A 27,579-nucleotide genomic window follows, 5' to 3' on the forward strand; every position below is an offset into this window, starting at 1 on the left:
GTGGGTAGTAGTACTATAGTTCGTTGTTATTATTCGATTACAAATATGAGGATGCTTTAGAAAAAAAAACATATTTATTAGTCTAAGTTGATCATTTATCAAACACACGCAATACCTACTTAAGAAAAAATGTACTAAGATTTATATTTCGAACTACTTTGAGTGTGCAATATTTGATAATCACAAAAAGGGTTATGCCAGTACTTGTAAAAGATAACCTAATTCCTGGAAAAAGATATCTTATGATTATAAATCTAATGTAGCTCATATATATAACTGATAATGAGGAAATGTCTGTATACTTCTACTAAAAACTAGTAGTAGAGACTGATGCAAAATCCATATTAGCTGAAAATTTTAATAATTAGTTTTTAATTTTTTCATATTATTAGTTCTTAAACACAAACCTAATACACTTCAACAATTTCAAGCAACTATAGATCAACTAGGAATTTGAATATAGTTTATAATTTTTTTTAGATCAAATACTAAGGCGGCTTGAGAGTTTTCATATACTGACTAGATTGGATCAAATGTAGATTTTAAATATGGTTTATAAAAAAATCAAGCCAATGTGATCCAAACTTTTTCATGTTTAACAAATTTATGAGAAATTCAAGGTTTCACTAGGGGTGTGTTTGGTATAACCGGAAATGTTTTCCGTGAAAAATATTTTTTAAGAAAATATTTTCTTGAAAAACAAGTAGTAATCTTACTCATTTTTCGGTGTTTGGTACGCAAATGAAGGAAAATAACTTCTCAAGAGTATTCATAAATAATTTAGATACAATAAACATGAAGCCATAAACTTTCGAACCAACAACCTTCCGAACCCACAAATTCCATAAACTTTCGAACCGCTAAACTTTCGAACCCGCGAACTTTCGAACCCTTAAACTCTATAATTTCTAAATCTGCAAACTTCCAAACACATAAACCTCCGAATTCATAATTTTGAAAACCGTAAAATTTCGAACCTGTAAACTGCAAAATAAAAAAAATCAGAAACTGAAAATATAAAAAAAAATATTTTTTGCCGGATGTGGGTGGGTGGTGAGAAAAACGAAAAAACAGAAAATTGAAAATACAAAAAAAGCCAAATAAAATAATTTTGGGGGTGGTGGTAATGGTGATGGTGGTGGTGGTTTAGCAGGGTGAGTGGTGACGAAAAAGAAAAAAAAACTGAAATCCGAAAAAAAAGAAGCCTTTTTGGAGAGAGGTGGGGTGGGAGAGGTGGGGTAGGGGAGATAAGGGGAGGGGTTGGGGTTAGATGTAAGGGTAGGTGGAGTTTTTAGAAAATATTTTTCTAACTTTTTTAAGGGAAATTATTTTTCCTCTAATTTCAGAAAAATGTGATATTTAAGAAAATATTTTTCAAATAATTCTGTACAACAAAACAATAGAAAATGAGAAAATATTTTTGTCCCATATCTTAGTTTGACATAACTTCTCATAGAAATTTTACTTCTTAGTGGAGTAAAACAATAAGAAATTGCTTCGAGGAAAAGTAGTAAGAAAGAAAAGAAAAAGAAGGGAATACGGGGCTTAATGCTTAGACATTGGCCATTATTTTCAGGAACTGAAATTGGTCAGTTTGGATTGCTCAAAAGTCTCCATAGAGCAAATAAGAATAGCTTAGAATCGCAGGATTATGTTATTCCATTATAGACAAAGATAAAATTCAAAATTAAATTATATTAATCATATTGTAATATGACTTAGTTGCATATAAAGATTAAAGTTATATATATACCAACTATTAATGTAATATAATTCAGTTGCATATATTTTTATTTTTTATATTTAAAATTACACAATTACACTTTTTTATACTATAAAAATTATATGCAATATTAGTTTGAATAAAATTTATTTTCAATAGTATAGGGGTGTAGGAATTTGATTTTAATATATAGAAAGTCGTAATTAAATCATATTATAAGAATGTTTGACATAATTTTTCCTAATTGATTAGAAGAACACTTTGGTCAAATGAATTTCCCAACGAGCTTTGAAATTATTTTCCTCGTGCCTTCCTAAGAAGCATAAGAAGGTTACGGTCCGAACAGATAATGACTCCGTTAAGAAAGCGCTGCATATTTTTCCCTCTTCTTCCAAAGAGAACCCACCGGCCTCCTCTCTCCTCTCTCAACTCTCAAGTCCCGAGTTCCAATCCCCCCTTCTCTCTCTCGCTATATATAAGGAAATATTCCACGAATTGTTAGATCACTTTCTCCTCCGTTTCAATTTCTGCGTTGAATTGGATCTGAGTAACCCTTTCTTCCTTGCTTCTCTTCTTTTTTCGCGTTTAACACTTGTTGCATAGTTCAGACTTGACAGCTTAGAATTTGGGATGCATTCGGATCAAAACAAGGAGGCAATAGACGATGGAGAAGATATTGAGATTGCGGATGATATTAATCAGTTCCCAACAGGTGTGGGACGAAAGTACAGTCCAGTAGTGGCTCACGACGTTAATGATAGTGCCGTTGTTGAGATGACTTCTATTCATCCCGGATCTTCCTCTTCTTTCCCTAAACACGAGCTCAAGTACTCTCTCTACTCTCTCTCTCTCTTCTCCTGTTGACTAGTACTGACTGGAAATATAATAATAACTCTTTGTGGGATTTATTGAGATCAAATAACAACAACAACTACAACTCACTCCCAACTTGAAACAAGTTTGGGATATGAATACTCACTGATCACGTTACTCCATTTAAACCATCGTCAATATTATGCAAAGGATTTAAGTTATACAATATACATTGAGAGTGTAAAGATATTTTAGTGAATTTTAACCCTCCCCCTCCCAAAAAAAATCGATATATTCTGTGCCCTCAAAGGCTGATCTAGGATTTGAACTTGATGTGTTCGAGATGCCGTTGAACCCACTTACCATTTGAGTTATTGGGTTCAAAATTTAATATTTGTACATATTTGGTAGATTTCTTTAACACATTGGGTGCTCGACTGCTTTCTCACATGCTCCATTACTCTGAATAGTTATTATGCCAAAATTGGGTGCATTGGCATGTCCACCATTGTTTCTAATATGAGTTTAAGGGTGTGCAGAGATGTCGTCTAGAATTTTGTTGTCTCTTTTATTTCTTGAAAACCATTTCAAGCATTGTTCTGATTGCACCATTTCTTTTCAGGAAAGTTAAAGTGGGTGTCCAGCCAAATATGGCCTCTGAAGAAAGAGAAGAGTCAGCAGCCAATCATAACATCAATGGTCCTCAAAGAGAGTCCAAACTGGAATTATTTGGCTTTGATTCTCTAGTAAATATTCTAGGTCTCAAGAGGTAAGAGGTACAAAATTCTGTGTCTTTTTTGTTTTATTTTCCTTCTAGTCCACAAACTTTTATTTGCGGGTGAAATAATTCATGAAATTCTTTCGATCTCTTTTGTTATATTTTTGCTTAATAACTTTTAGATATAGTTGCATTTTGACATCATTGGAGTAGAATTTAAGTTTTCTGGTGGGTGCTGTGAATCGAAGTCTAGAGAGAGATGCTCTTCCATCTATCTAGAATCTACTGATTAGAGCTTCCGGCTAGCGTCTCTCTTTGTCTAGGATGCTTTCTTCTAAGAAAATTTTCCTCCAAAGTCCGTCTATCTTTTACTTTTCTGAGTCATATCGGCTTTTAGAATCTGTATCCATTGATTCTTCTTTTGAAGTGATATTTTGAGTCTCCTCTTTTGAATTAAAAGTTTTGATATACAAAGTAACTTGCCTAGCTATAAGGTGACGAGAAATGGAAATCATCAGTCTTATGTCATGTTCTTATACATTTTTCGATAGGGTAAATATTTCGTGTTCTTACTCTTATTTCCTTTTATTTATTATACTGTCAAGATGGAGAGGAGAATGTTCTTTTCCCGGGTGAAATCATGTGAGATTTTAGAAGGCAAAGCATGTAGATTCAATTGGTGTGAAAGAAGAAGATAGTTTGTTAGTAAAATCAATATAGAATGCAAAAATTGCGTGGGTTTCATAACACACTGATATCAGCCTCAGAAGCAAGGGTTTGATTTGGGGAAGATAGAGGAGAACAGGGGAACTTTTTGATTACCATGTACTTCAGAACTACAGTTGGAGAAGTGCTTTATAAGTTTCACGACCCAACACCAGATGGGCCATGACTGGCACTTAGCGAGCAACTACCACTAGGTGAATCTTGAATCACTGGGGACAAGTTAAGCAAAATAGTTTGCATCTCATATAACAGATACAGATGACATCCATTTATGCAATAATCATTCAATAACAGAAATATAACAGTCGAAATAGTACTAGTCAATATATCCCATACGTATAGGCCACAACGTACATGGAGTATCTGAATAAGAGAGCTAAGTGAGATGGGACATAACCCAATACCGAATATAAAGTAAAAAGAACTCAGACATAGCCTCCACGGATGGATAGCTCACCGCTGATGCTGGATAGAGATATGCAGACACTCAAATGTCGGCTGCTGTATCTGCCCCAATATCTATAGGAGCTTACCTGCTTTAGGTAATTTGGACATAAAGGAATGAAAGAAGTATTAAAGAAAAAGCAGAATCAATAAATAGAGTTTGATACAAATGTTATTTTCCGTCCTTTTGGTTTAACATGCTGGATGTATATGATTTAGGCATACTGCTTGGTTTCCTAAGCTCCGCTTATGTGTTATGGGAGACTGGGATTTTGTACTATAATTATTCTTCTCCTCTTGGTTGCAGTTTATATGAAATAAAGTTGCTTACTTATCAAAACATAAAAATGTCCTTAACAACTAAAGTACTTTCTAACTTCAATTTTGTCTCAATTTTGCTGGTTAAATAATGGAAGAGTTCTTATCAATGTTGTCATTCCAGTATGACAGGGGATCAAATTCAGGCACCGTCTAGTCCAAGAGATGGTGAGGATGTAACTATCACGTTTGAGCAACCTAAGGTACTTGAACTGATTTGTTGAGCATCTATTTGATTTCCCTGAAGCTTTTTCATCATGCACAGTTAAGACTGTATCATGTTCACAAAAGTTTTGGAATTTACTTTCAGTCTTTATTACTGTGGCATTCATTTTCATCTCCTATGCATTTGTCAGTCTACTTAGGGGTAAAAGTGAGTGATTATTTCCTTTCGAATGAACAGTAATGCACAGTAGGCTATAATATTGGCCGTAAAATCAAGCTTATAAGAAGACAAGAGTATGGTAGTACTTCGGTTTTCTACTTAGGATGTCAAATCTTGTACTCCCTCTATCCCAATTTATGGACACTCATCCCTTTTTACTTGGGCCCAAAATGAATGACATCTTTCTACATTTAGTAATAACTAGTCCTAGGGTACGGGCTTTGCGTGTGTACCCTATATTAATGAGTATGTAATTAAAATAGTTAATACTATTAAACAACATGGTTGAGTCATAAAGTAAAAATTAAAGAAAAAATGTAAGTTCCTAAAATGATGAATTAATATGTTGATCTATTTAGCTAGTTCAATAAAGGAAGAAATCATGTCCTACAAAAGGCCTTGAATATAAATGAATGTTGATTATATTTAGCTTGTTCAATAAAGGGAGAAATCAACAAGAGGGGTTGCTCTGATGATAAGCAACCTCCACTTCCAACCAAGAGGTTGTGAGTTCGAGTCACCCCAAGAGCAAGGTGGGGAGTTCTTGGAGGGAAGGATGCCGAGAGTCTATTGGAAACAGCCTCTCTACCTCATGGTAGAGGTAAGGTCTGCGTACACACTACCCTCCCCAGACCCCACTAGTGGGATTATACTGGGTTGTTGTTGTAATAAAGGGAGAAATCACGTTCTCTACAAAAGGCCTCAGATATCTTACTATGATTTTTTATAATTAATATTTGCACCAACCCAATAGGTTAGAGGACTACAGGGTGTTAGAAAAGAATACACAGAATTGTAACCTGTAAATCTTATCCAATATTAATCACAATAACATGTTCATGCTAATTCTTTTTTAAAAAAGAAATCAACTGCAATTAAAGAGGAAAAGCAATTCAAAACCAATTCGACGAAAGAAACAAAAAGGAAAATTTCTATCTGTAGAAATACCTAAATAGTGTCGTTAATGAAGACAGTTATGAAGTTTGTGTAGAGGTGTTTGGACTAAGAGAAACTTACCGCAGAAAAAAATCTTCTTGTTGATTTGCTTTTTCTAACTCAAGAATAATTCTTATTAGTTTTTGCATGATTAGGAATAAAAGACTCAAATCTTATCTATCGAAGACTCAAATTTAATTGCATCAGACTCCATAAAAGTAATACTGGTGAATTGCGTATATTTAATGTTTATATTATAAATCTTAAATCTTAAGACATAGAATTTAGTCTATGTTTAAATTAATTCTAACAAAACATAGAAAAGGAAATAGACAAAAACATGTACAAAAGCGATATTCTCACCACATTCACCTGCAAGGAAATAAAGCTAATATTATTGTAATCTAACTTAGTATAAAATGATTAAATAACTCTAAAGGAAAGAAAAAGAAATAGATAGTAAAAACATGTACAAAAGCGATATTCTCACCACATTCACCTGCAAGGAAATAAAGCTAATTTTATTGTAATCTAACTTAGTATAAAATGATTAAATAACTCTAAAGGAAAGAAAAAGAAATAGATAGTAAAAATTTGAAAAGAAGCAAAGCACTCCTATCTTATTCAGTAAAGTCTTTGTATGCGGAGTCCTCTTTTAATTAGTTAAAAATGTTAGACACCTAAAGAAAATTTGAAAATAAACAACATTATGATTACATTCGTAACGTGTGCCGTAAAGTTTATGTAAATTAATATCGTAATATTCTTCTTCTATTAATTAAAACGTTCAGAAAATTTAGGAAAAGTAAAAAAATATTGAAGAGAACGTGAAAAATTACTACCCAATTCAAATAAGGAATAGTTTAGTAAGAAAATTTTAACTATTTTCAAACTCCTAAATATTAGGAAAGCAATTTAAAGTTAATTTTTTTATCCAATGTAAAATCTATTTTTAAAGGATAAAAAAGGTGAACAACATTAGGACACGTGCGATGCACGTGTACCCTATATCTAAGTTGCTCGGACACGGCAATTTGGGCGCCGTACCCATGTCGACACGACACTGACACGGGTAAGGGTGTGGGATCTGTATCGGATTCGGTCAGACAAGATCGGGTGCGTTGACCAAACAGAGAAGGAAAAGGTTTTATACTTCAAATAAACAGAGACATGGAAAAGGTTTTGTTGGGGAAGAAGACTAAGGAAAGAAGAAGAGGCGAGTGCAGATAGATGAAGAAGACAGAGACAAATTAGGATATGCTTTTTGAAAAGTGATATGTTTTCTTCTTGAAAAGTGATATGCTTTCTTGAAGAGTGATATGCTTTCTAGTTGTCATGACCGTGTGCAAACCTTTTTGTCTCGTGCCCACCACTATCTAACTTTTTATATTTGATTTACTCTTATTTATACATTTCAATTGACCATAAAAGGACAAGATTTTCTTTATCCCAAAAAACTATACGTGGAGCTTGCTTTGAAATCTTTAAGCTTTTGATTCTTTTGACTATGTAAAATAAGAGAACAGTAGCAAAAACACGAATAAAGAAGAAATTCACATTTAACAAGTTATAGGTAGGTACTCCACATAATTTAGAGATATATTTATTTTATTTTTGAATTATTTTTAGCCGGATTCCCGCACCTGTGTCGGTTCTAGGATCCGTATCCCCGAATCTTAAAATTTCCATCTTAAAGGATCTGACCTCTAGATCCGCACCCGTGTCAGAGCAACTTAGCCCTATATCGATGTGTATAAAATTATAAGAAATATAAACCCTTGAAAATAAATTTTAAAAAATATAAGCTCTTGAAAATGACGAATATTGATCTTATTTAGTCAAAAGGTAGCGAATGGCCTAGCTAAGCATGAAAACAACCAAGATAATCTTGAAAGATAAGTGTTCTATTATGTATCCCTTCTTTTATTTTAATTTCGTATCAAAATGATCGTATAAGTACTTATTATAGACATGCCAACTACAAAAAGAAAAAAACTAGTGATGGACCAATTATGTAGCTAAATAATAATAATTCATCGCTAATCATATTACAGGTTATTAAAATATCCTATTATTTACAAGATGAATTTTGTAACTAATTCCTATTTTATAAAGTCAAATTATGTAATAAACTTTCTTAGTAATAATAAATGTTTCTTTTTTTACCAAAAAATAATAATTTAGGTACTTCTGTAAATTAATTATGGTAATTAATTCTTTTTATCACAAATTAATAATTCCTATTTTTTTCAACAATAATTACTATTTTAAAACATAACGCCGTAGTAAATTTTAAGAATAGAAACAAATGGATTTAACAACCAAGCTTCTAAAAGAAAATATCGTAGAGTTTCCTTGTTGGAAAAGAAACTTTCCTCCTACTTTTTTGTATTCTTTCGGTGTCTTAATATTATGCATCATTATTAGGAGAAGATATCAAACACTTAATTATATTTAAAAAAAAACTTCTTTAATTTAAAACTCCTAAATATTAGGAAAGTTTTGACTTTACAATTTTATCCAATGCAAAATATATTTTTAAAGAGTAAAAAAGGCGAACGACATTTCGCTAAGGGTCTTCGTGCTTTTAATATAGTATAGATTTAACTTTAAACTTATCATTTTACCATTAATGAAATAATTTATAACCACATAAATTTCTATGCCTTGTTTTAGACCACAAGTTTCAAAAGTCTTTATTTTTTCTCTTAAACTCCGTGCCAGTCAAGCACCGTCACTGAAATTGGGATGGAGGGAGTATGTTCTGCAGAATTTTGAGCTTTATGTCACACCATTCCATATTCGTTCTTTCATCGAAATAAGTTTAAACATACAATTATTCTCCTTTGTTTAAGAAGAATTAACCTAATTAACTGCACAACCCACAACTTAAACTAAAAATAACCCCTGATGTATAATATATGTATAATTCATGTATATAATATGTGTATTAATCGTGTGCCATTTATGTATACTGGCTAGGAAAAGTAAACCGTGAATCCGGCTGGCTATTTGTGTAAAATCCCTTTCTTATGATAGAATTTCCTTCTCATCAATTTTTGAACATATTGGAGATAATTTAAACTTTAAAAGCTTGTTCGGTGTGATAGCAAGGATCTTTTCCAGTGATGCGGGAAGCAAGTGGAGAAAAGGAACCGGATATTTTTATTTTACATGGGTGGAGCTTTGACGTATAAAACAATGTGTTTAATTTTTTTGTTTAGCTACTCCTATGTTTGAATTAATTGTTTAAGTGGCACAAGCGAGCAGTAGTTTGCTAATTCTTCATTTTTGCGACAGTCCTGTGGAGAATTTATCTGAGGTAAGTTATCTGTTGTTTCCCTGGATTATCTGTCGTCCTATTTGTCTGAGGAGTTCAGTTGTAATTCATATAATTGGTTGTATCGTAAAAGGATTTTAGCCAGCTCATAAAAACTATGCATCTGGTGTTTAATTTAGTATGGGGAACTTTATTTTGATCTCCAATGGTTTTCGCAGAACCTTTTATTGCTTCTTTGGTGCTTTATGCAACCTTACCTGTGGAGGTTATCCTAGGTAATTCTAGCTTCTTTGGCTTACTGCTTTATTGCATTGGTGCTGTATTGCTGATGCTTGGTGATTTCCCTCTTATCCTCCATCAGCTGTTGTTGGTTCACACTGAACTTTCCTAAAGACCATTCCAGATTTAAATATGTAGCTACTACTTGGTTCTTCTTATCCTCTCTCTTGTCCTCCATCAATCAATCAGCTATTGTTTTTTTTTTGAATTGATAACGTTAGTATATATTAATAAAGTCAGTACATTGGTTGTACTGGGAACCATATTTACAGGTAAATGCTAGCTGGATGTGCTAGTGTGCAGTCCTAGCAAGATCCTAGTATGTCTAGGATTGATAGTGTATCTTCTGTGTAAATCTGTTTACACCAAAAACAAAAAAGAAGAATACAATTGAGTTTGATCTTCTGCACTAAGTTGCTTCTGTCTTCAAAACATCTAGCATTCCTTTCTTTCCAAATTGTCCACCAGATGCATGCTGGAAAAGTCCTCCATCTATCTCTGTTAGTTGCTTCAGCTCCAGCTTCTTCCCAACTAAAAAGAACTTCTGTAATCCTGCATGGCATTGTCCATGAAATACCCCTTAGACTAATAAATTTTTTCCATAGTTGGTCTGTTATCTTGCAGTGTATAAATAGATGGCTAATTGTCTCTCCATTTTTCCCACATAGAAAGCATCTTGAGCACAAAGAGATTCCTCTCTTTATGAGATTGTCCTGGGTTAAGACAACCTCCTTTGCTAGTAGCCAAGTGAAACAAGCTACCTTATAGGGAATCTTGGTTCTCCATATATGCTTCCATGGCCAATCATTTATCTGTAGATCACTTTGATTCAAAATCTTATATGCTGCCTTCACCTGATAGACCCCTCTGTTGTGCCTCTGCCACCAAAGTGAGTCTACCCCTTCCTGTATTCCTTTGAATGCTTCCAGCTTGTTGTAGAGGTCAGTTAATCTTGCTATCTCCCAATCATATAACAGTCTTCTAAGGGTGAGTTCCCATCCTTGAGAAGTCCACATTTCAGCTACTGTCTTCTGTTAGTTTTGTGCCAAACCAAACATATCAGGGTAAAGTTCCTTTAGACATCTATGTCCCAACCAGTTATCATTCCAGAATGATGTTTTCCTTCCATTATTCACTCTAATGAAAGTGTGATTCTTCATTGTAGGCCAAAGTGCCCTGATGGATTTCCACACACTAACTCCATATGATGTGCTGACTTTCTTTGACACCCAGTTATTTTCCTCACCATACTTAGCTTTGATCACTTTGCTCCATAAGTTTTGGGATTCTTGAGAATATCTCCATAGCCATTTCATTTTGAGAGCCTTGCTTTGATTCTTCAAGTTTCTGATTCCCAGACCACCTTGCCTTTTCGCCACTGTGAGGGTTTTCCATTTGACCAAATGGAAGACCTTTTTTTTCTTATTCCCCTGCCAAAGGAATGATCTTCTGAGTTTGTCTAATCTCTGTATAACTCCGGTTGGAATTGGGAACAAAGACATCATGTAGGTAGGAAGTGAGTCTAATACTGAGTTGATTAAGACTAGCCTTCCCCCATTGATAGATATTGTGCTTTCCACCTTGACATCTTTTTCTCGCATTTTTCAATAACTGAGTTCCAAATCTCTTTGGATTTAGATCTTGCACCCAACGGCATCCCAAGGTGTATAGTAGGTAGAGACCCTACTCCTCCTCCCAGTACAGAAGTCAGTTGCTCCATATTATAAACTTCATTAATGGGATAAATATGGCTCTTTCTCCAGTTGATGTGGAGTCCTGAGATTCCCTCAAACAGAACCAAGATAATCCTCAGAAACCTCAGTTGCTCCTCTTCAGCATCACAAAAGACTAGAGTATCATCAGCATATTGGAGATGTGCGATCTCTAGACTGTTTGCTCCATTCCTGTCAACCTCAAAACCTTTAACCCATAAATTAACTTTAGCTGCCTTAATCATGTTGTTCAGGCCTTCCATGGCTATAATGAAAAGGAAGGGAGATAAGGGATCACCCTGTCTTAGACCTCTATAAGCAGGGAAGAAGCCTTCAGGAGATCCATTTATGAGAATGGAGAATCTGACAGTAGAGATACAGAATTTCATCCAATTGACCCATTTCTGTCCAAAACCCCTTTGTTCTAACATTTTCAGCAGAAATCTCCAGTTGACATGATCATAAGCCTTCTCAATATCTAGTTTACATAGAATTCCTGGTTTTTTCTGTTTGATTCTTGAGTCCACAACTTCATTAGCAATCAACACTGCATCCATTATTTGTCTTCCTTTGATAAAAGCCATTTGTTGAGCATCTACTAGTTTGCCTACCACCCTCTTAAGTCTTTCAGTCAAGACTTTTGAGAGCAGCTTGTAGAAACTCCCTATCAGACTGATTGGTCTGAAATCTCTCAATTCTTTGGCCCCCGTCTTCTTTGGAATCAGAGCTATGTATGTTGCATTGAAGCTTTTCTCAAACATCTCCTGGGAATGAAAGTTGTTGAAAGCCTCCATGATGTCCTGCTTCAAAATATCCCAGTACTTAATGAAAAAGCCCATTGTGTATCCATCAGGACCTGGGGCCTTGTCACTTGCACACATCTTCAGGCAGCTCAGGACCTCTTGCTCTTCAAATTTGCTTTGTAGAGACTCCTTTTCTAATTCTGAAATTTTGGGACAATTGTCGAAATTGGCTGCAGGTCTCCACTCTTCAGGTTCTGTGTATAACTTCTTGTAGAATTCAATGATCTCATTCTTTATTCTGTTTGGTTCCTCCACTGTTTCATCTTGAATCACTAGTTGGTCAATATTGCTGCATCTCTTGTGTGCATTGGCAGTACGATGGAAAAACTTTGTATTTCTATCCCCTTCTTTGAGCCACAGGGCCCTTGATTTCTGTCTCCATGCACTTTCTTCATTCTTGAGGTGGTCCTCAAATTCCAAATTTGAGGATAGCTGCCTTCCTCATTGATTCCTCCTCTGTCAAAGCTCTTGATTGTTGTGTTGCATCAAAACCTGTCAATTGACTCAGCAGTTTTGATTTTTGCATTCCCAGATTTCCCTTACAACTTCTGCTCCATTCTTTTAACTTACCTTTGAGAGCTTTTAGTTTGCAAGCTAAAATATAGTCTGGTCTTCCTGAAAATTCAAAAGAAGACCACAAATTCCTGATTCTGTCATCAAAACCTTCGGAATTCAGCCACCAATTTTCAAACTTAAAGTATGATTTATCTTGCTCCCAAGCACCACAACGTAGGGCCACAGGGGTATGGTCAGAGATCAGCCTTTGTTGGATAGTTTGCTTGATATTTCTGAAGCTATCATCCCATTCTTCTGAAATTAGAAATCTGTCAATTCTAGAAGCAGTGGTATGATTATCCCCTTTGAACCAAGTGTAGGAGCCTCCTTCGAGTTGAAGATCTATCAACTCCATGTCTTCTATAAAATTTGAGAATTCCACCATCTCACTGGACCTCCTCGAGCAGTCCCGTTTTTCAGAGGGGTACCTTGTGACATTAAAGTCACCACAAACTGCCCAAGGGCCTTCCATCAGGCCCCTCACTGCACCAATTTCCCTCCATACTGTTCTTCTTTCTATTATGCAATTAGGAGCATATACCCCTGTTATATGACATTGGAAGTTCTGTAAAAGAGCCTCGAACTTGCATGTCAAAGTGTATGCACCAATCTGTAACACCTCCCCTTTCCATACTCTGCAGTCCCATAATAACAAAATTCCCCCTCTCGTGCCACTAACTTCTAAGCATGCATACCTCACCCATCTCCCACCCCAAATTTGATTGACAATTTCCTTGATTTCCCCCTCCAATTTTGTCTCCTGCAGACAAATAATGTCCGCCTTCCAATTGAGTACTTGACTCTTTATGATCTCCCTTTTCTTCTTGTCATTTAATCCACTTACATTCCATGTTATTAAATTGATCTTCATATTGCAATAATAGACAGATCTTTTCCCCTATTTCTTTTCCCATCACTCTTAAATTTGACATCAAAAGAGGCCAAACCTTTTAGTTCCAGTGAGCCTTTGAACCTTTGTTTCTTCACCTCCACCTCTGTCCAGTCTTCTGACTTGTCTACAGCTGTCAATTTGCATGAGTAACTCCAGTGCTTCTTCTTCATGGCCTTGAAAGTCTACTCCGAACATTTTTCCCAATTTAATCATATTCTGATGTACCCACAGTGTCGCATCCATCTCTTTTTCCATTACTGAATTGTGGTGTTGTACTGAGAGAGGAGTAACCTCCTCCACCTCCCAATTTTGATCAGAATTGAGGTGACATAACTGCTGTTGGTGCTCCAATCTAGTATCAACTTGATCTTCCCCCATTTTCATGCATATAGTATCCTCCCCTGCCTTCTGTCCCGATTTTCTTGTCTCTGCTACACATTCTGGCTGGTCGCAATTCATGTGTGGTATTGCCTGTGTCATAATTTCGAGGTTTGCAGTGGGAATTGGATCCCCTGCGTTGGTTTCTTGAATTTTTGAGCAAGAGGCGCTGCCCAGTTCCTCAATAAAAGGCGTCATTCTTTTTTCTTCAGTGGGCTCACGTAAAAGGTCATTAAAAATGACCTGGGCTGCAGAATCAGTCCCATTTAATTTCAACTCAGTAATTGGATCATTAAGGCCCATATCAATTGTATTTAAACTTGGACCTTGCATGTGTTGCACACGTGCCTTTCCCTTATTTTTAATTTGCAATACAGTACACCCCATGTTCTCACCCATCACGTCTACAGCTGTTTGACTGCCTTTATCCATTAGTTCCTTATAGGATTCCTTTGTCCACTGGTCTCTTGTGAGTTTCGATTCTTTATCTTCTCCGACATTGTCTAGGTTTTCCAATGACTTAAAGTTCAAATCTTGCCTGTTTTTCAGCCCATATTGGAATGAAAAATCTGATCCCTTCTCTTTCAATCACTATCTCATTAGGTATCTTTCTGCTATCACCAGCAATTTGTACTCTGGCCCACTTGAGATGGTTTTTGAGATCAGTTTCTTCTTCAGTAGCTATCCAACCCCCGCAGAGATCTTCTATTTCTTTGAAGATATTTTGTGACCACAGATGCAGGGGAATCCCGATGGCTCTAATCCAACAGGTTTTCACTAATTGAGAGTTTGGTATGCTACCAACAGTGTAGTTCCACCATTCCAGATGAAACTTGAACTTTTTCCATCTCCATTCTCCTTGAAGAATCTGCTCAGCCATGTATCTATTCGGAAATTCGAATAGAAACATGTTACCAGTCATCTCATACATGTTGACCCCAAAGGCTTTGTTCCATGAAGCAGTAGCCCATCGCCTTATGTCTGCTAATGAGGGTCTCTCAGTGATTTCCTTCCCAAAGTACCTAATAATGTATCTTTTCAGCAAACCAATGTCCTAAATTCCGGGTGGTTCCAAAATAGAGATATCTCCATTTTTTGTACTGACATCTGCCTCCCGGAGAGTATTGGAATGCCATTTAATCTCCTTAACTGCTTTGACATAAGAGTAGTTATCCACCGTGTTTCTGGGTGGTATTGTGACATTCAGCTTGGGGGCATAATAAATGAATCTTTCTATCTTAAATGCTATGTCTTTCCAGCCTGCATTCGAGGCCAACTCTGGGATAATAATGACTGATCTTCCTTCTCCCTTTGATGACAAAATACTCATATACCTTCCATGGGCATTGAATTTCCTAGTACAGAAATATTCTGTCAGTTGGTCCTTATTTTTCCATCTCTTTACTAAATTCTTGTGATCTTTCGATGCTTCTTTAAGTACGTAGCAAATCCATTCCATTGTCTTTCTGCCCATGGATGAGCGTCTCATCATATTGCGACTTCTCTCCACCCATTCAAACCATATGTCTTTGTTGGAATTCCATCTGGTGATATCGAAAGATTTGAAGCCGGCATTGAAGTATATCCTGTTTTCTCCCATATTAGTGCTAACTTCTGCTTAGGTTATGTGAAAAGGGAGGTTTGGTAGTAATCACAGTGGGTGAATACTGATTTAGAAGAAAGAAATGATTGATTCCGCCGGAATTTGATGTTTAATGGCCGGAAAAAGAAAGAGATGTCGGAATTTGGTGAAACCGAGACAGGGAGGCTCGGAAAATCCTCGCGAGGAGGTTGTCTGAAGAAAAAAGTTTGAAAAGTCGTCGGGAAAAGCCACACGCGCCGGCGCGTGGCTGAGATCTCGCCGGAAAAGCTCGCGAGTTGGCCGCGCGTGAGGGCTCGTTTGCCGGTTAACTTCACTGGGGTTTGGACGCGGGAAGCTTGGCTCTTGGTGGTGGTGGTGTAGTCTTAGGAAGAAGAAGGGAGAGTAGAGTCTCGGGAAGCGTGCCTGGGAGCATATTCTATCATCCGCTCACGTAGTACTGATCCAATCAATCAGCTATTGTTGGCTCATATTAACTTCCTAAGGAAGGACTATTCTAGCTTTAGATATGTAGCTTACTATGTTGTTGCAATATTCTTTATTTTGTAAAGAAGAGGAAGAGTGACTCACATGTTTCTTTCCAATAAGAGAAAGGATAGATATGGAACTTGTTGATGAGCTTTAGATATGCAGCTAATTGCTTGGTTGCACTTTTCATTCTCTCGCAAAGAAAACAAGAGCGTCTGTCACATGTTTCTTTCCTCTGAGAAAATATAGCCGTGGAATTTGTTGATGTTTCCATGTTTTCGTTGACACTTAATCATTGCACATACCTGGCCAGTTAATTTTGTAACGATGGATTGCTTAATGAGGCTTTTGAGTGCATTTTTAACATCTCTCTATGTCAAATGTTTTTTAAGCCAACTGCTGATAAGTCGGGCACATGGATGGGAGTGTTCATGCCATGCTTGCAAAATATTTTGGGGATCATTTACTACATTAGATTTTCATGGTAAGTTTCATACTATCTGGTGTAGTACCAATCAGCTCTTCTTGTTACTCCATAAATGTGTGGTTATATTGATATTATGATGTACTCAAACTGATCTGCTTTAGCCTCCACCTCTGACAATCCCCTCCTATAGAAATTGATTATTGCAAGTAGAGATCGAAGGGGAGAAAAGATATCTTCGGGTAAGATGAGGAAGTGAAAAGGAACAGGAAAAGGGAACAAAGAGCAAATGCTCCCACTACTTTGATCTACCTGTGTTAGTTTGATGATACACTCTAAAATGAAATAACCGCTCTATTTGCTTTGGTTTGTTCTGTGGATACTGCAGGATTGTTGGTATGGCTGGCATTGGTGAGTCATTGTTGCTGGTTGTGTTCTGTGGATCATGTACTTTCCTGACTACAGTATCGTTAAGTGCGATTGCAAGCAATGGTGCCATGAAGGTGGGGAACTGTTCATCAGATTGATGCAGATTAAGAGCATAGATTTTCAATGTCGCTTCACAGTATAACTAGCGTGCACTGATATGTGTATTTCTGTTGCCCAACATTGGTTAAACAAGGATAGGGATGAGTCACTGTGTGGCCATCTCATCTAAAAGCTTAAGTTTTGTTAGAGAAAGCACACTTCTGATTACTTAACTACTATGTTGTCAACAATGTCCTTGTAGCTTATTTGGTTAATGATATCCTTGATTTGTTTTCTCTAATCTAGGGTGGTGGGCCTTACTATCTCATTGGTCGTGCATTGGGTCCAGAAGTTGGTGTCAGCATTGGGCTCTGTTTTTTCCTTGGGAATGCAATTGCTGGAGCAATGTGAGTATACATCACTTTATATTGGTATGAAGGAGCTACTAACTTGGCGGAGGTGCCAAAGTAGTTTAAGTTGCTTTCATCATTTCAAACTATCTAATTTTTTTTTTTTTGATGTCTGTATTTTCATGTGCCTGCTGGTTAGGTATGTACTGGGAGCTGTTGAGACTTTTCTAAATGCTGTACCAAGTGCTGGCATCTTTAGAGGTATTTCTTAAGTGAGATTGATTTACATGATGTGTTACAAATTAGTAATCCAACTTGACTTTAAATTATGGTTTTGCTATGCCTGCTTTTTAGAAAAATGGTTTGGCTGTTGTATGTACTTTTACTGCAAAACCATCTGATGTCCTACTTGGCTTTATCATAACATTGATATAAGTAATTTATTGTTGATTTTTAATGGATAATACATTATCGTTTCCAAATTCATTTGTATATCTGAACTTAATTTATCATCGATGCAGAAACTATCACACGAGTTAATGGCACAGATATTGCAGAGCCCATTACAAGTCCAAGTTTGCATGACCTGCAGATTTATGGGATTGTCGTCTCTATTCTTCTCTGCTTTGTAGTTTTTGGTGGAGTAAAAATGATCAATCGCGTTGCACCGGCATTTCTTGTACCTGTTTTATTCTCACTGCTTTGCATATTTGTCGGCATCTTTTCTGCGAGGCATGATCGTCCTGCAGGTTTATGCTGTCTATGCCTTCATTCTTACTCTTTTTCTGTCTTACTCTTTTCCTTTCTTCCTCGAGAGGTTTTTGAAATCTCTGTGTGTAATTCTTGTGTGCTATACCCTTTCTCTGTATGAGTTCTCTATTTTCCATTTTATATGACACACTTTCTTTTTCAGTTTGTTCCAAAAAGAATGACAACTTTCTAGATTTGGAAACTCTTTAACTTTAAACTTTTTATTTTATTCTTAATGACATGCTCTTATAGTCACAGAAATATCATGACATGTTTAAGACCACAAAGCACTCTTGGTATGTGGCAAAAGTCTTCCTTTCTTTTTTAAATTCCATTCCTAGTCAAACACTACTCTATTATCTGAAACCGAGGGAGTATAATTTATATAAGAGCATGCTTGACAGTGATGGTAATGCAAATTCATCAGCCTTGGCCCTGTTAGTTGAGTCTATGTTTACTGGTATTGGTAAAATGGTCTTTAATTCTTGATCAGAACTTGATATCTCAACCTCAGGGATTCTCACCATTTTATGTTGCTTTAGTGATGACCCTTCCATGGTTCGTACATCGTTCTAGCTCATCTTATTAGTTTGGGGCCATCTTGGAGTATAGTAATGTTGAACATTTTGTTGAACATTATGTTTCTTTGCTTTAAATAAATTGCATCTTTGAAGCTGCAGATGGAAGTCAAGGGCTACATATTGGTGATAACAGAAGGCTGTAGAATACAAATTAATTACTGTTTTTTTTATAAGAATAAAGTCTCTTAAGAACTTTTAACTACAAGCAGACTGGAATCCTAAAGCTAACTTCGAAGGCAATCAAATAGCATCGAAGAACTAAAACTACTAAGGAACAACTAGAAAAGTTACAAAAAGGAAAAAAAGAAGTCCCAACTGTAGATGGCGAAAGCCTTGGCTACAGTAACAGCTTTGTTACACGAACTGTGAATAGTGAACTTGCACAGTGCTTTCGTGGACAGTGCTTTATTTGCTCCCTCTATTCCTGCATCATTTGCATTTTATGAGAAAGCATTTGTGTGTTCCTTTACGTATGATTCGTTTGTTAAATTATAACATGAAAAGGCAATGGATGAATGAGATTTTTGAAATGGAAGCCCGAAGATTAATTCACTTATTTCTTCTTCGCTTTAGTGGGATGGTTTACTGTGTCATGATATTTTGAGGACTGGTGTAAAGTTAAGATGGCTTAATTTTACTGACTTATCACTTTAGCAATGGATATAGAAGATTCATATAGCCAATCCAATTATATTGGGATTGAGGTTTAGTTGATTGAATTAAGTGATATAAGCTTTGTCCTCCCTGAAGTTTTGTTAATCATGATTTTCATTTCTCTATATATGTATATGTGACACCACTGTTGCTATGCATGGTACAGTTGGGATCACAGGGTTGAATTTGGAATCTTTCAAAAATAACTGGGGATCTTCTTATCAGATGACTAATAATGCTGGAATTCCAGATCCCAATGGCAAGATATACTGGGATTTTAAGTAAGGCATTCATTTGTTCCTTCATTTTACACTATCCTTTTGCTAGGATATGTTATTCGTTCTTCTTTCTACCTTTTACTTCAATGTGCATACTGAAAGCATTTGGAACTAGGTCTAACATTTGTTTCCTTCTCCATGTTAGTGCATTGGTAGGTCTCTTCTTCCCTGCTGTGACTGGGATCATGGCAGGTTCAAACCGTTCGGCATCACTAAAGGACACTCAACGTTCAATTCCTGTTGGGACCTTAGCTGCAACTTTGACTACTACCGGTTTATATCTGGTTTCTGTGCTATTATTCGGAGCTGTTTCAACTAGAGATAAGCTTTTGACTGACAGGTAGCATGAAGTGACTTTATGATACATTATCATACTTCGTGGTGCTGTCCTTGTTCCTACCTGCACTTGTAGTTTTGAGTGATCTGCTTTTTGAAAATGAATGTTGAGTATGTTTGGTAGAGAAAGATATAGCAACAACAACAACAAACTCCGCCTCAATCCCTAGCAGCGGCGGAGCCACATGCACCCAAGGGGTGACACCCCTTCGTCAGAAAATTACTCTGTTTAGCTCGGTAAATTTTTCAAAAATATGTATATATAACTATATAATGACACCCCTTGACTTCTTGGTGAGTTTGTTTCTTTATATTTTGACTCCCCTTAATAAAAATCCTGGCTCCGCCACTGATCCCTAGCAAGTTGGTATCGGCCGTATGAATCCTCTCTATCCGTGTTACTCCATGTAGTGCAATTTTAAACTTTACCCTTCTAAATCCGTAAATCGAGTATGTAAGGGAAGTGGGTTAAGACATCTCTTTTTCTAAAGTGGACATCATCAACTTATTAAGACACTTTATTTTCTAAAACTCAGTTTAGAGTATGATATGAGAATTTTTTAAGAGGAATACCTCTCTATAGCCTCTCCATATTTAATCATATTTGTTGGGTGGGAAAAAGAGGAAGGTTTGAGGTGAGGAAGTAAAAAAGGGAAGGTAAAATTTATTTCCGTTTACTCAGCTATTGGAAATGATGACATTCTACCTGAAAGCGCATCTAACTCTTCATTTTGTGTGGAAGAGATTATTTCATGATGCTTAATGGTATTTGGTTCACTGATCAAGAAATCTTAAATTTGGATTCACTGCATTACTAAAAGTATTTGTGCAGGTTGTTGAGTGCTACAGTTGCATGGCCACTTCCAGCTATTGTTTATGTTGGGATAATCCTCTCAACCTTGGGGGCAGCCCTTCAAAGCTTGACTGGTGCTCCTCGTCTCCTTGCAGCAATTGCAAATGATGACATTCTACCTGTTCTTAACTATTTTAAGGTGGCAGATGGACATGAGCCTCATGTGGCTACTCTCTTCACTGCCTTCATCTGCATTGGTTGTGTTGTAATTGGGAATCTAGATCTTGTCTCACCTACTTCAACAATGTTTTACCTCGTATGCTATGCTGGTGTGAACTTATCCTCCTTCCTTCTGGATCTGTTAGATGCTCCCAGCTGGCGACCTCGATGGAAATTTCACCATTGGGGCCTCTCTCTTGTTGGAGCATTACTTTGTATAGGTATCTTCTTTGCTTCAGCTGTTGGATAATGATTTTATTTTCCTAGTTATGGATAATGTAGATGGCAATAACTAAACCATTGATCCTAATTGGGATTTATTTTCCTACTTTACCTTTTTGTTGAGAGATATACCAGTTCCACATGGACTGTGTAAGTGCTTCCAAAGGAATTTATAGAGCTCTTGGCCTGCTCTCCCCATTCGCTTAAGGTTTTAGGTTGGCTGGTCGGATTTTTTCACATTGTATCAGAGCGAAAACCTATTTCTCACACTCACAAGTCCACGTTAAAGTTCAAATGTGAACCCAAAATCAGGTTATACATGCAGGAAGGTGTTGAGTGATAAATTTCCTATATAGGTTGTATAAAGGGTTCCAAAGGGCATCCTAAGGGCTTTTAAAGATTGCCCAAGATTCCGGATTCTCTCAATTTTTATAAGTTCTGAACAAAAGTTTTCTTTAGACCACCAAATAAGTTTCTCTTGGATATTTCAATTTTCAATCACAGCATTTCACGATGATGTGAAGTGCTCATGGGTTCTATCCATGCTTTTGTAAACTTGTCCGAAACCAAATGTCCTATGGTTGTTGTCACTTCCCATGTTTTTCTTCTTCTACAAGTTGGTCGTTTCAGTTTGATGATCTAAGCAAAGTAGACTAAGGGATCTTATTGATATCTTCATAGCTCTTCCTTCCTTTAGTTTTCTATTGTTGGTATTTATTCAGTCCTTTTTTCTTCTATTTGGCATGTGTGTGATGCTGCCAGAGCCTGCTCATCCTTTTTGTTAGAGAACTTTGTGACATGTGAAATGACCTTGTTGCTCTGACTTTCTGCCCTCGTATACTGTAGCATGTGGGCTGGCCTCAACTGGCAGAATTTATTACGAATTGATATGTCATTCTTTCTTGGGTACTCTATGCCATCTTCACTTGATCAACTTTTGCAATTTGAACTTATAGTGGGACAGGTTATGATCGAAATTTGTAGAATAATTGAACAGGCAGTGGAACTTGGGAAGTTCTTTTTTTCTTCTCTCTAGACACTCGTGACGTTCTCTGATATAAAAGAGTAATATTAGTTTATTTTAAAATCTTGATTTATAAAAGTAAGATGTCTATTATGAAGGATGCACTCTTTCTATACCTGAATAAGATTAAACTTTGAGCACCCCTGATGGAGCCAATATTCTCATGTCATCTTTGTGCTCGAGGACTCCCACTTAGAGGAGTTCATTGTGTTAGTCTTGACTTTCCACCTCTGCTACCCAATCCAAAGATTGATTCAAATAGTAAAGACACTATAGTTTGCTTTTCTATAATTTATCCTATATTTGCACCTTTAGTGATGTAGTTGGCTAGAATATGCTAGGGGACAACCTATAGAGGTGGTCGACTTACCTTGAAATTAATGTTTTCACTCATCTGATCTCTTCCTCCAGGTCAGAGTTTGTTTATGTTTTCTTTCTATTGTTTGTTTACAGTGATCATGTTTTTGATTTCCTGGGCATTCACTATTGTATCACTAGCCCTGGCAAGCCTCATATATTATTACGTAAGTATCAAGGGGAAAGCAGGAGACTGGGGTGATGGTTTTAAGAGTGCGTATTTTCAGCTTGCTCTTCGCAGTTTACGATCTTTGGGAGGTATGTATGAGTAATTTGTATAATTTACTTATTAACTTACACAGCTCAGATTCTTTTGTACTGGCCCTTCTTTTGTTTTCTCAAAACTTACTGTTTCCTCGCCTTTGTTGTATCTTCTTATTTGGGCAAAGATTGAGTGAGGGAATACAAAAGTTTAGATTGTCACTAAGGAGCCATAATGTATTCATTATGATAGGTTGTTTATCTAATTTGTTATTTAAGTGAAACTGCATTTTGTTTTGTTTCCAGATCCTTGTGTTGCATTTTGGGATCCATTTGATTTAAAAGTTCATTTTTTATGAGAGAAATATGAAAGGACGTGAACTCTCACCATCTCTCATTTAATTGTTGGTATATAAAGGGCAATTATGGTACTTTACATATATGTGTCAAAACTCTTTCTTTGGTTTTAAATTCCATGACCGGTCAAACAACGCCACATAAAATGGAGTAGAGGGAATAATTGTTTGAAGGGTCAGTTTTGTTATCTTTTTCCTTATTAGTAATTTAATAAGGAACTTATTGCTACCTTCCGTTTAGGTTAATGATAGATGTAAACCTTCCTCCAGCTTACGAAATTACATCAAATAGACTAATACCCTCTTTTGTCTAAAAATGCATTACTGAAACTGTGAAACCTCGGCTCACTTGCTTTTGGAGTGGTGATTCCTCTCTAACAAAAATTCAAAAATAAAAGTCAAATCCCAATTGCCCATTTCATATTATTATTAACTTGACTCATTACCTATTATGTGGAGGTACATAAGCTTAAAAAAATAAATATAAAATATCCTTTTTGTCTCCACTCACCACCGTCAAACAAAAAGAATAACATCAAATAAGTGCTGAACTTTAAAATTGTTGAAATTTTATTTTTTCGATTAAGTGAAAACTGCATTTAACATCTCTTTATGTGGTCAAAAAGAACTTTCACGGTTTCACCCAAAAGAAATATATTAAGAAAAGTGTGCGTTCTAATTAGAAAATCTCTGAGAGGTTTCAGATATAATTTAGCTCATATAATTTGAATAAGAAAATGAGTGATGCCACAATATAGGAAAAAGAAGAGGACATATAGGAATTAGGCAAAGGCATAAATGTCTTTATTTTGGTATAGTTTTTGCCTTTAAGGAGGGGAGCTCCATGTATGCATATTAGAGCAGGAAGGGGTATTGTTGTCTGTAATGTTGCTAAAGTAGATGGTTGGTACCTGTAGTTTACCCCTTATTTAACAATATACCCATCTCAGCTGGTCTACCACTATCAAATCAATTTCACATTGAATTCACATATTTAAGATGCTGTAAGTTTCTTGAAAATGGAAGAGTAAAATAAAGGATAAGCTACAGAAGAGTTGGGGGGTTAAAATTATGAGTCATAATTCTGGCTCTGCGGCCACTAATAGTGTTATAGCCAATGATAAATCTGTTTTGGAGATGGAGAATATTTGGTTACTTAACTGTTTCTGCTCTATTTCTTATTCGTTGGGTGATTGCTTAAATTGTAATTAGCTAATTAGCAGAGTGCAGATTAGTTGATTTTTATGTTCTGTGTACAAGTATGGTTTATGTATTGATTTCTCCCAGTAGAATTCTGAGTCATGGATTTTGGCATCGTACAATTCTTTCCTATGAAATCAATGAATTCAAACTTTTAAAAGGTTCAAGTGGATGAGTTTGCCTTATTCTTCATCAATTTCTGTTCTCCGCATAGACCCTGCAATCCTACTGCTATGTAGGGCATAAAATGTACTTCTAAGATTAGCTGAATTTGTTACAATCTAAGTGTTGGTAAAGCATGAATATTTGTAAAACGAAGAGAAACTACCTAGGTAATATTTTTCTCCAATTTCCTCATAGGCATCGAATTGTATAACTGTAGTAAATTGTTACTCCTACTTAATACTCCTCTGTCTCAATTTGTATGAAACTAGTCATTTGGGACATCCGGAAATGGTTGATATCATCCATTTTTATTGCAACATTCACAGCTTTCAAGAATTAAATTCATTAGACTATATTTAACCTTTGATGTGATATTTTCTATATTCAAACTAACTTTCAATCATTATTAATACTTTCTCCAATATCATTGATATAACATATAAGTTAGATTAACAATTTAAAGTTTTAAACTCTGTGCAGTAAAATAGTCTTAAAATGGGAAGGAATGTGTAAAAAGATGTTGGCTATTACTTGATTGGAAAAAAACGAATATATTGGCTATTAACTTTAAATGGCAAACCTTGCCTCCTTTTCCATTACTTTTTCTGTGGTTATTGGAATAGACTGCATCACTAGAAATGCAATTACTTTCTGCGAGTATTTGTAATGCATTAAGTTATTAATTGTACAAAACAGAACCTATCAAATAATAATAATAATAATAATAATAATTGTACAAAACAGAAATTGAAGAGTTTGCGACTTATCATTGGGGAATTTCTTCTCTTGGTTCACTATGCTCAAGTATGTAAGATTTTATTCTTATATGATTTTATTTAGTGCCTCTTGATGGGATGACCTGCAATAAATATTCAATTGTAAATGCAGCAAACCAAGTACACCCGAAAAACTGGTATCCTATCCCGCTTGTATTTTGTCGTCCATGGGGCAAGCTGCCAGAAAATGTGCCGTGCCATCCAAAGCTTGCCGACTTTGCCAACTGCATGAAGAAAAAAGGCAGGGGAATGTCCATCTTTGTCTCTATTATAGATGGAGACTACCATGAACGTGCTGAGGATGCTAAGGCTGCTTGCGAGCAGCTAAGTACCTATATAGAGTACAAGCAATGTGAAGGTGTAGCTGAGATTGTTGTTGCCCCCAACATGTCAGAAGGCTTTAGAGGCATTGTTCAGACTATGGGTCTCGGAAATCTCAAGCCAAATATAATCGTAATGCGGTACCCTGAGATTTGGCGTCGTGAAAATTTGACCGATATTCCTGCTACCTTTGTAGGAATAATAAATGACTGCATTGTTGCAAACAAGGCTGTTGTCATTGTTAAGGGTCTAGATGAATGGCCAAATGAGTATCAAAGACAGTATGGTACCATCGATTTATACTGGATAGTGAGAGATGGTGGTCTTATGCTTCTGCTCTCTCAGCTCCTCCTTACAAAAGATAGCTTTGAGGGGTGTAAGATACAGGTGTTCTGCATTGCAGAGGAAGATTCTGATGCAGAGGGTCTCAAGGCGGATGTAAAGAAATTTCTTTATGATCTCCGGATGCAAGCTGAAGTTATTGTCATTTCGATGAAGTCATGGGAAGCCCAAGGGGAGCAGCAAGAATCTGTTGAAGCATTCAGTGCTGCACAGCAGAGAGTTGCTAGTTACTTGGAAGAAATGAAAGAGCAAGCGCGGAGAGACGGGACCCCTTTGTTGGCTGATGGAAAGCCTGTGTTTGTTGAAGAGCAACAAGTAGAGAAATTCCTCTATACCACTCTTAAGCTGAATTTAATGATACAGAAATACTCGAGAATGGCTGCAGTTGTGCTCGTAAGTCTACCTCCTCCCCCTTTCAATCATCCTGCATCCTTCTACATGGAGTACATGGACCTGTTGGTTGAAAATGTACCAAGGCTCTTGATCGTTCGTGGATATCACAAAGATGTTGTCACTTTATTCACGTAGTTCTTGTTCAAATACCATTTTTTTTTCTTTAGCTAAAAACATCCAATTTATTTGCCTTAACTTCATTTCTTTTTTTACTTTCCCTCCGCGAGCAGGAGGGGTGTACAATATAGTTCATTGTATAATTCTTTCTTTTTCAACCGGGAAATCTGGACGAAATTTTGTGACCGATGAATCTCAGGTCAATGCAGCCTTTTATACAACTCAACTATACTGTGGTCCAAGTCACAGACTTGGTTAACCTGTTACCATTGAGGAAACTTCTTCCTCATCACCCTATTTCCCTTTCCCCTGGAAAAGAGGAGGTACTCTAAAGGCTCTTTATCTCTTATTAAAAATTGCACGTGGACATTATTTGGTCGCCCCCATTTAATATGTATCCACTTTTTTTTTTAACTAGTACCCAAAGTTTAAACAACTTTAGGCCTTTTCCCCCTCTTTCTTCTTCTTCGGGTGACAGTGATTTTATACGGTGTTTGTGAACATATTTAAGGTAGTTTTATGATGTTTTATAGTGGTGAGTTGCTGTGATGCTTTATTTTTACTATTGCTTAGGGTTTCTTCTTCTTCTTTTTCTTAATTGCAAAATCGGTTCGTTAGATTTATTGTCGTTTTGATAAATTGAAGATTGAGGTTTGTTCTTGATGATATTTGGAGGTTATGTTTCAAATTTGAGCTCATTTGAACTTTAAGTGCATCTGAAGTTTTAAGTGCAATTTCAGACCCGATAAGTCTAAAGTACAACAAATTGAAGATTATTTTTTTTAATTTCAGACCCGATAAGTCTAAAGTTGATCGTAAAGTGGGTAGACTTGCAATATTTTTGCAAAGTAGGTAAAACTTCAATTGTAACCCCAAAACCGCGTATAGATGCGAAATACCCTATTGTTTTGCATCATTGGCCCAAAGGTAGCAAAAGGATTTGGTTTAGGACGTTGTGGTCTCAATGTTTCAGGTTAAGGTAAAGTAGCTGTAAATTCTGTATCCATTTTTTTAGAGGAATTTTCAAAAATCACTATTGTTTAGTGACTATTAACTTCCTATAACTATCATATACATAATATAGCTATAGGGTAGTCCAGCTGTACGTGCATGTATTCACATGTATTCATGAATACAATAACGACAATCACCTTAAAAATAGGTATGTCCAGTTGTCTAACAACAGAAATAATATCAATTAGCGTGACACACTCCTAATATA

At 36.2% G+C, this 27,579-nt stretch overlaps 1 protein-coding gene across 3 annotated transcripts; it reads left to right on the forward strand.

Annotated features, from left to right (window-relative positions):
• The first annotated feature begins 2,068 nt into the window (after positions 1-2,068).
• LOC104088423 (cation-chloride cotransporter 1-like) lies at positions 2,069-26,546 on the forward strand. 3 transcript variants are annotated; one of them, XM_070195414.1, is made up of 13 exons: positions 2,069-2,550; positions 3,159-3,305; positions 4,867-4,945; positions 16,423-16,514; positions 16,843-16,957; positions 17,229-17,329; positions 17,472-17,533; positions 17,794-18,021; positions 19,424-19,538; positions 19,681-19,875; positions 20,704-21,104; positions 22,583-22,744; positions 25,297-26,546. In XM_070195414.1, the coding sequence occupies exons 1-13, from the start codon at positions 2,354-2,356 to the stop codon at positions 26,373-26,375; spliced, it is 2,973 nt and encodes a 990-aa protein (XP_070051515.1). In that variant the 5' UTR covers positions 2,069-2,353; the 3' UTR covers positions 26,376-26,546. The 3 variants fall into 3 exon arrangements, with proteins under 3 accessions (XP_070051515.1, XP_070051516.1, XP_070051517.1); XM_070195415.1 differs by lacking the exon at positions 2,069-2,550 and having other exon boundaries at positions 3,172-3,312; XM_070195416.1 differs by lacking the exons at positions 2,069-2,550; positions 3,159-3,305 and adding an exon at positions 9,562-9,618 and having other exon boundaries at positions 4,893-4,945.
• Positions 26,547-27,579: the final 1,033 nt, after the last annotated feature.

This window comes from Nicotiana tomentosiformis, chromosome 2, assembly GCF_000390325.3.
Source record: "Nicotiana tomentosiformis chromosome 2, ASM39032v3, whole genome shotgun sequence".
Lineage (NCBI taxonomy): Eukaryota > Viridiplantae > Streptophyta > Magnoliopsida > Solanales > Solanaceae > Nicotiana > Nicotiana tomentosiformis.

Bases quoted from the DNA above. Each gene is read 5' to 3' on its own strand.
- LOC104088423 (XM_070195414.1), top strand. From the start codon at position 2,354: ATGCATTCGGATCAAAACAAGGAGGCAATAGACGATGGAGAAGATATT. The intron at 16,515-16,842 runs GTAAGTTTCATA...TGGATACTGCAG, and splicing joins TACTACATTAGATTTTCATG to GATTGTTGGTATGGCTGGCA. The intron at 17,330-17,471 runs GTGAGTATACAT...CCTGCTGGTTAG, and splicing joins AATGCAATTGCTGGAGCAAT to GTATGTACTGGGAGCTGTTG.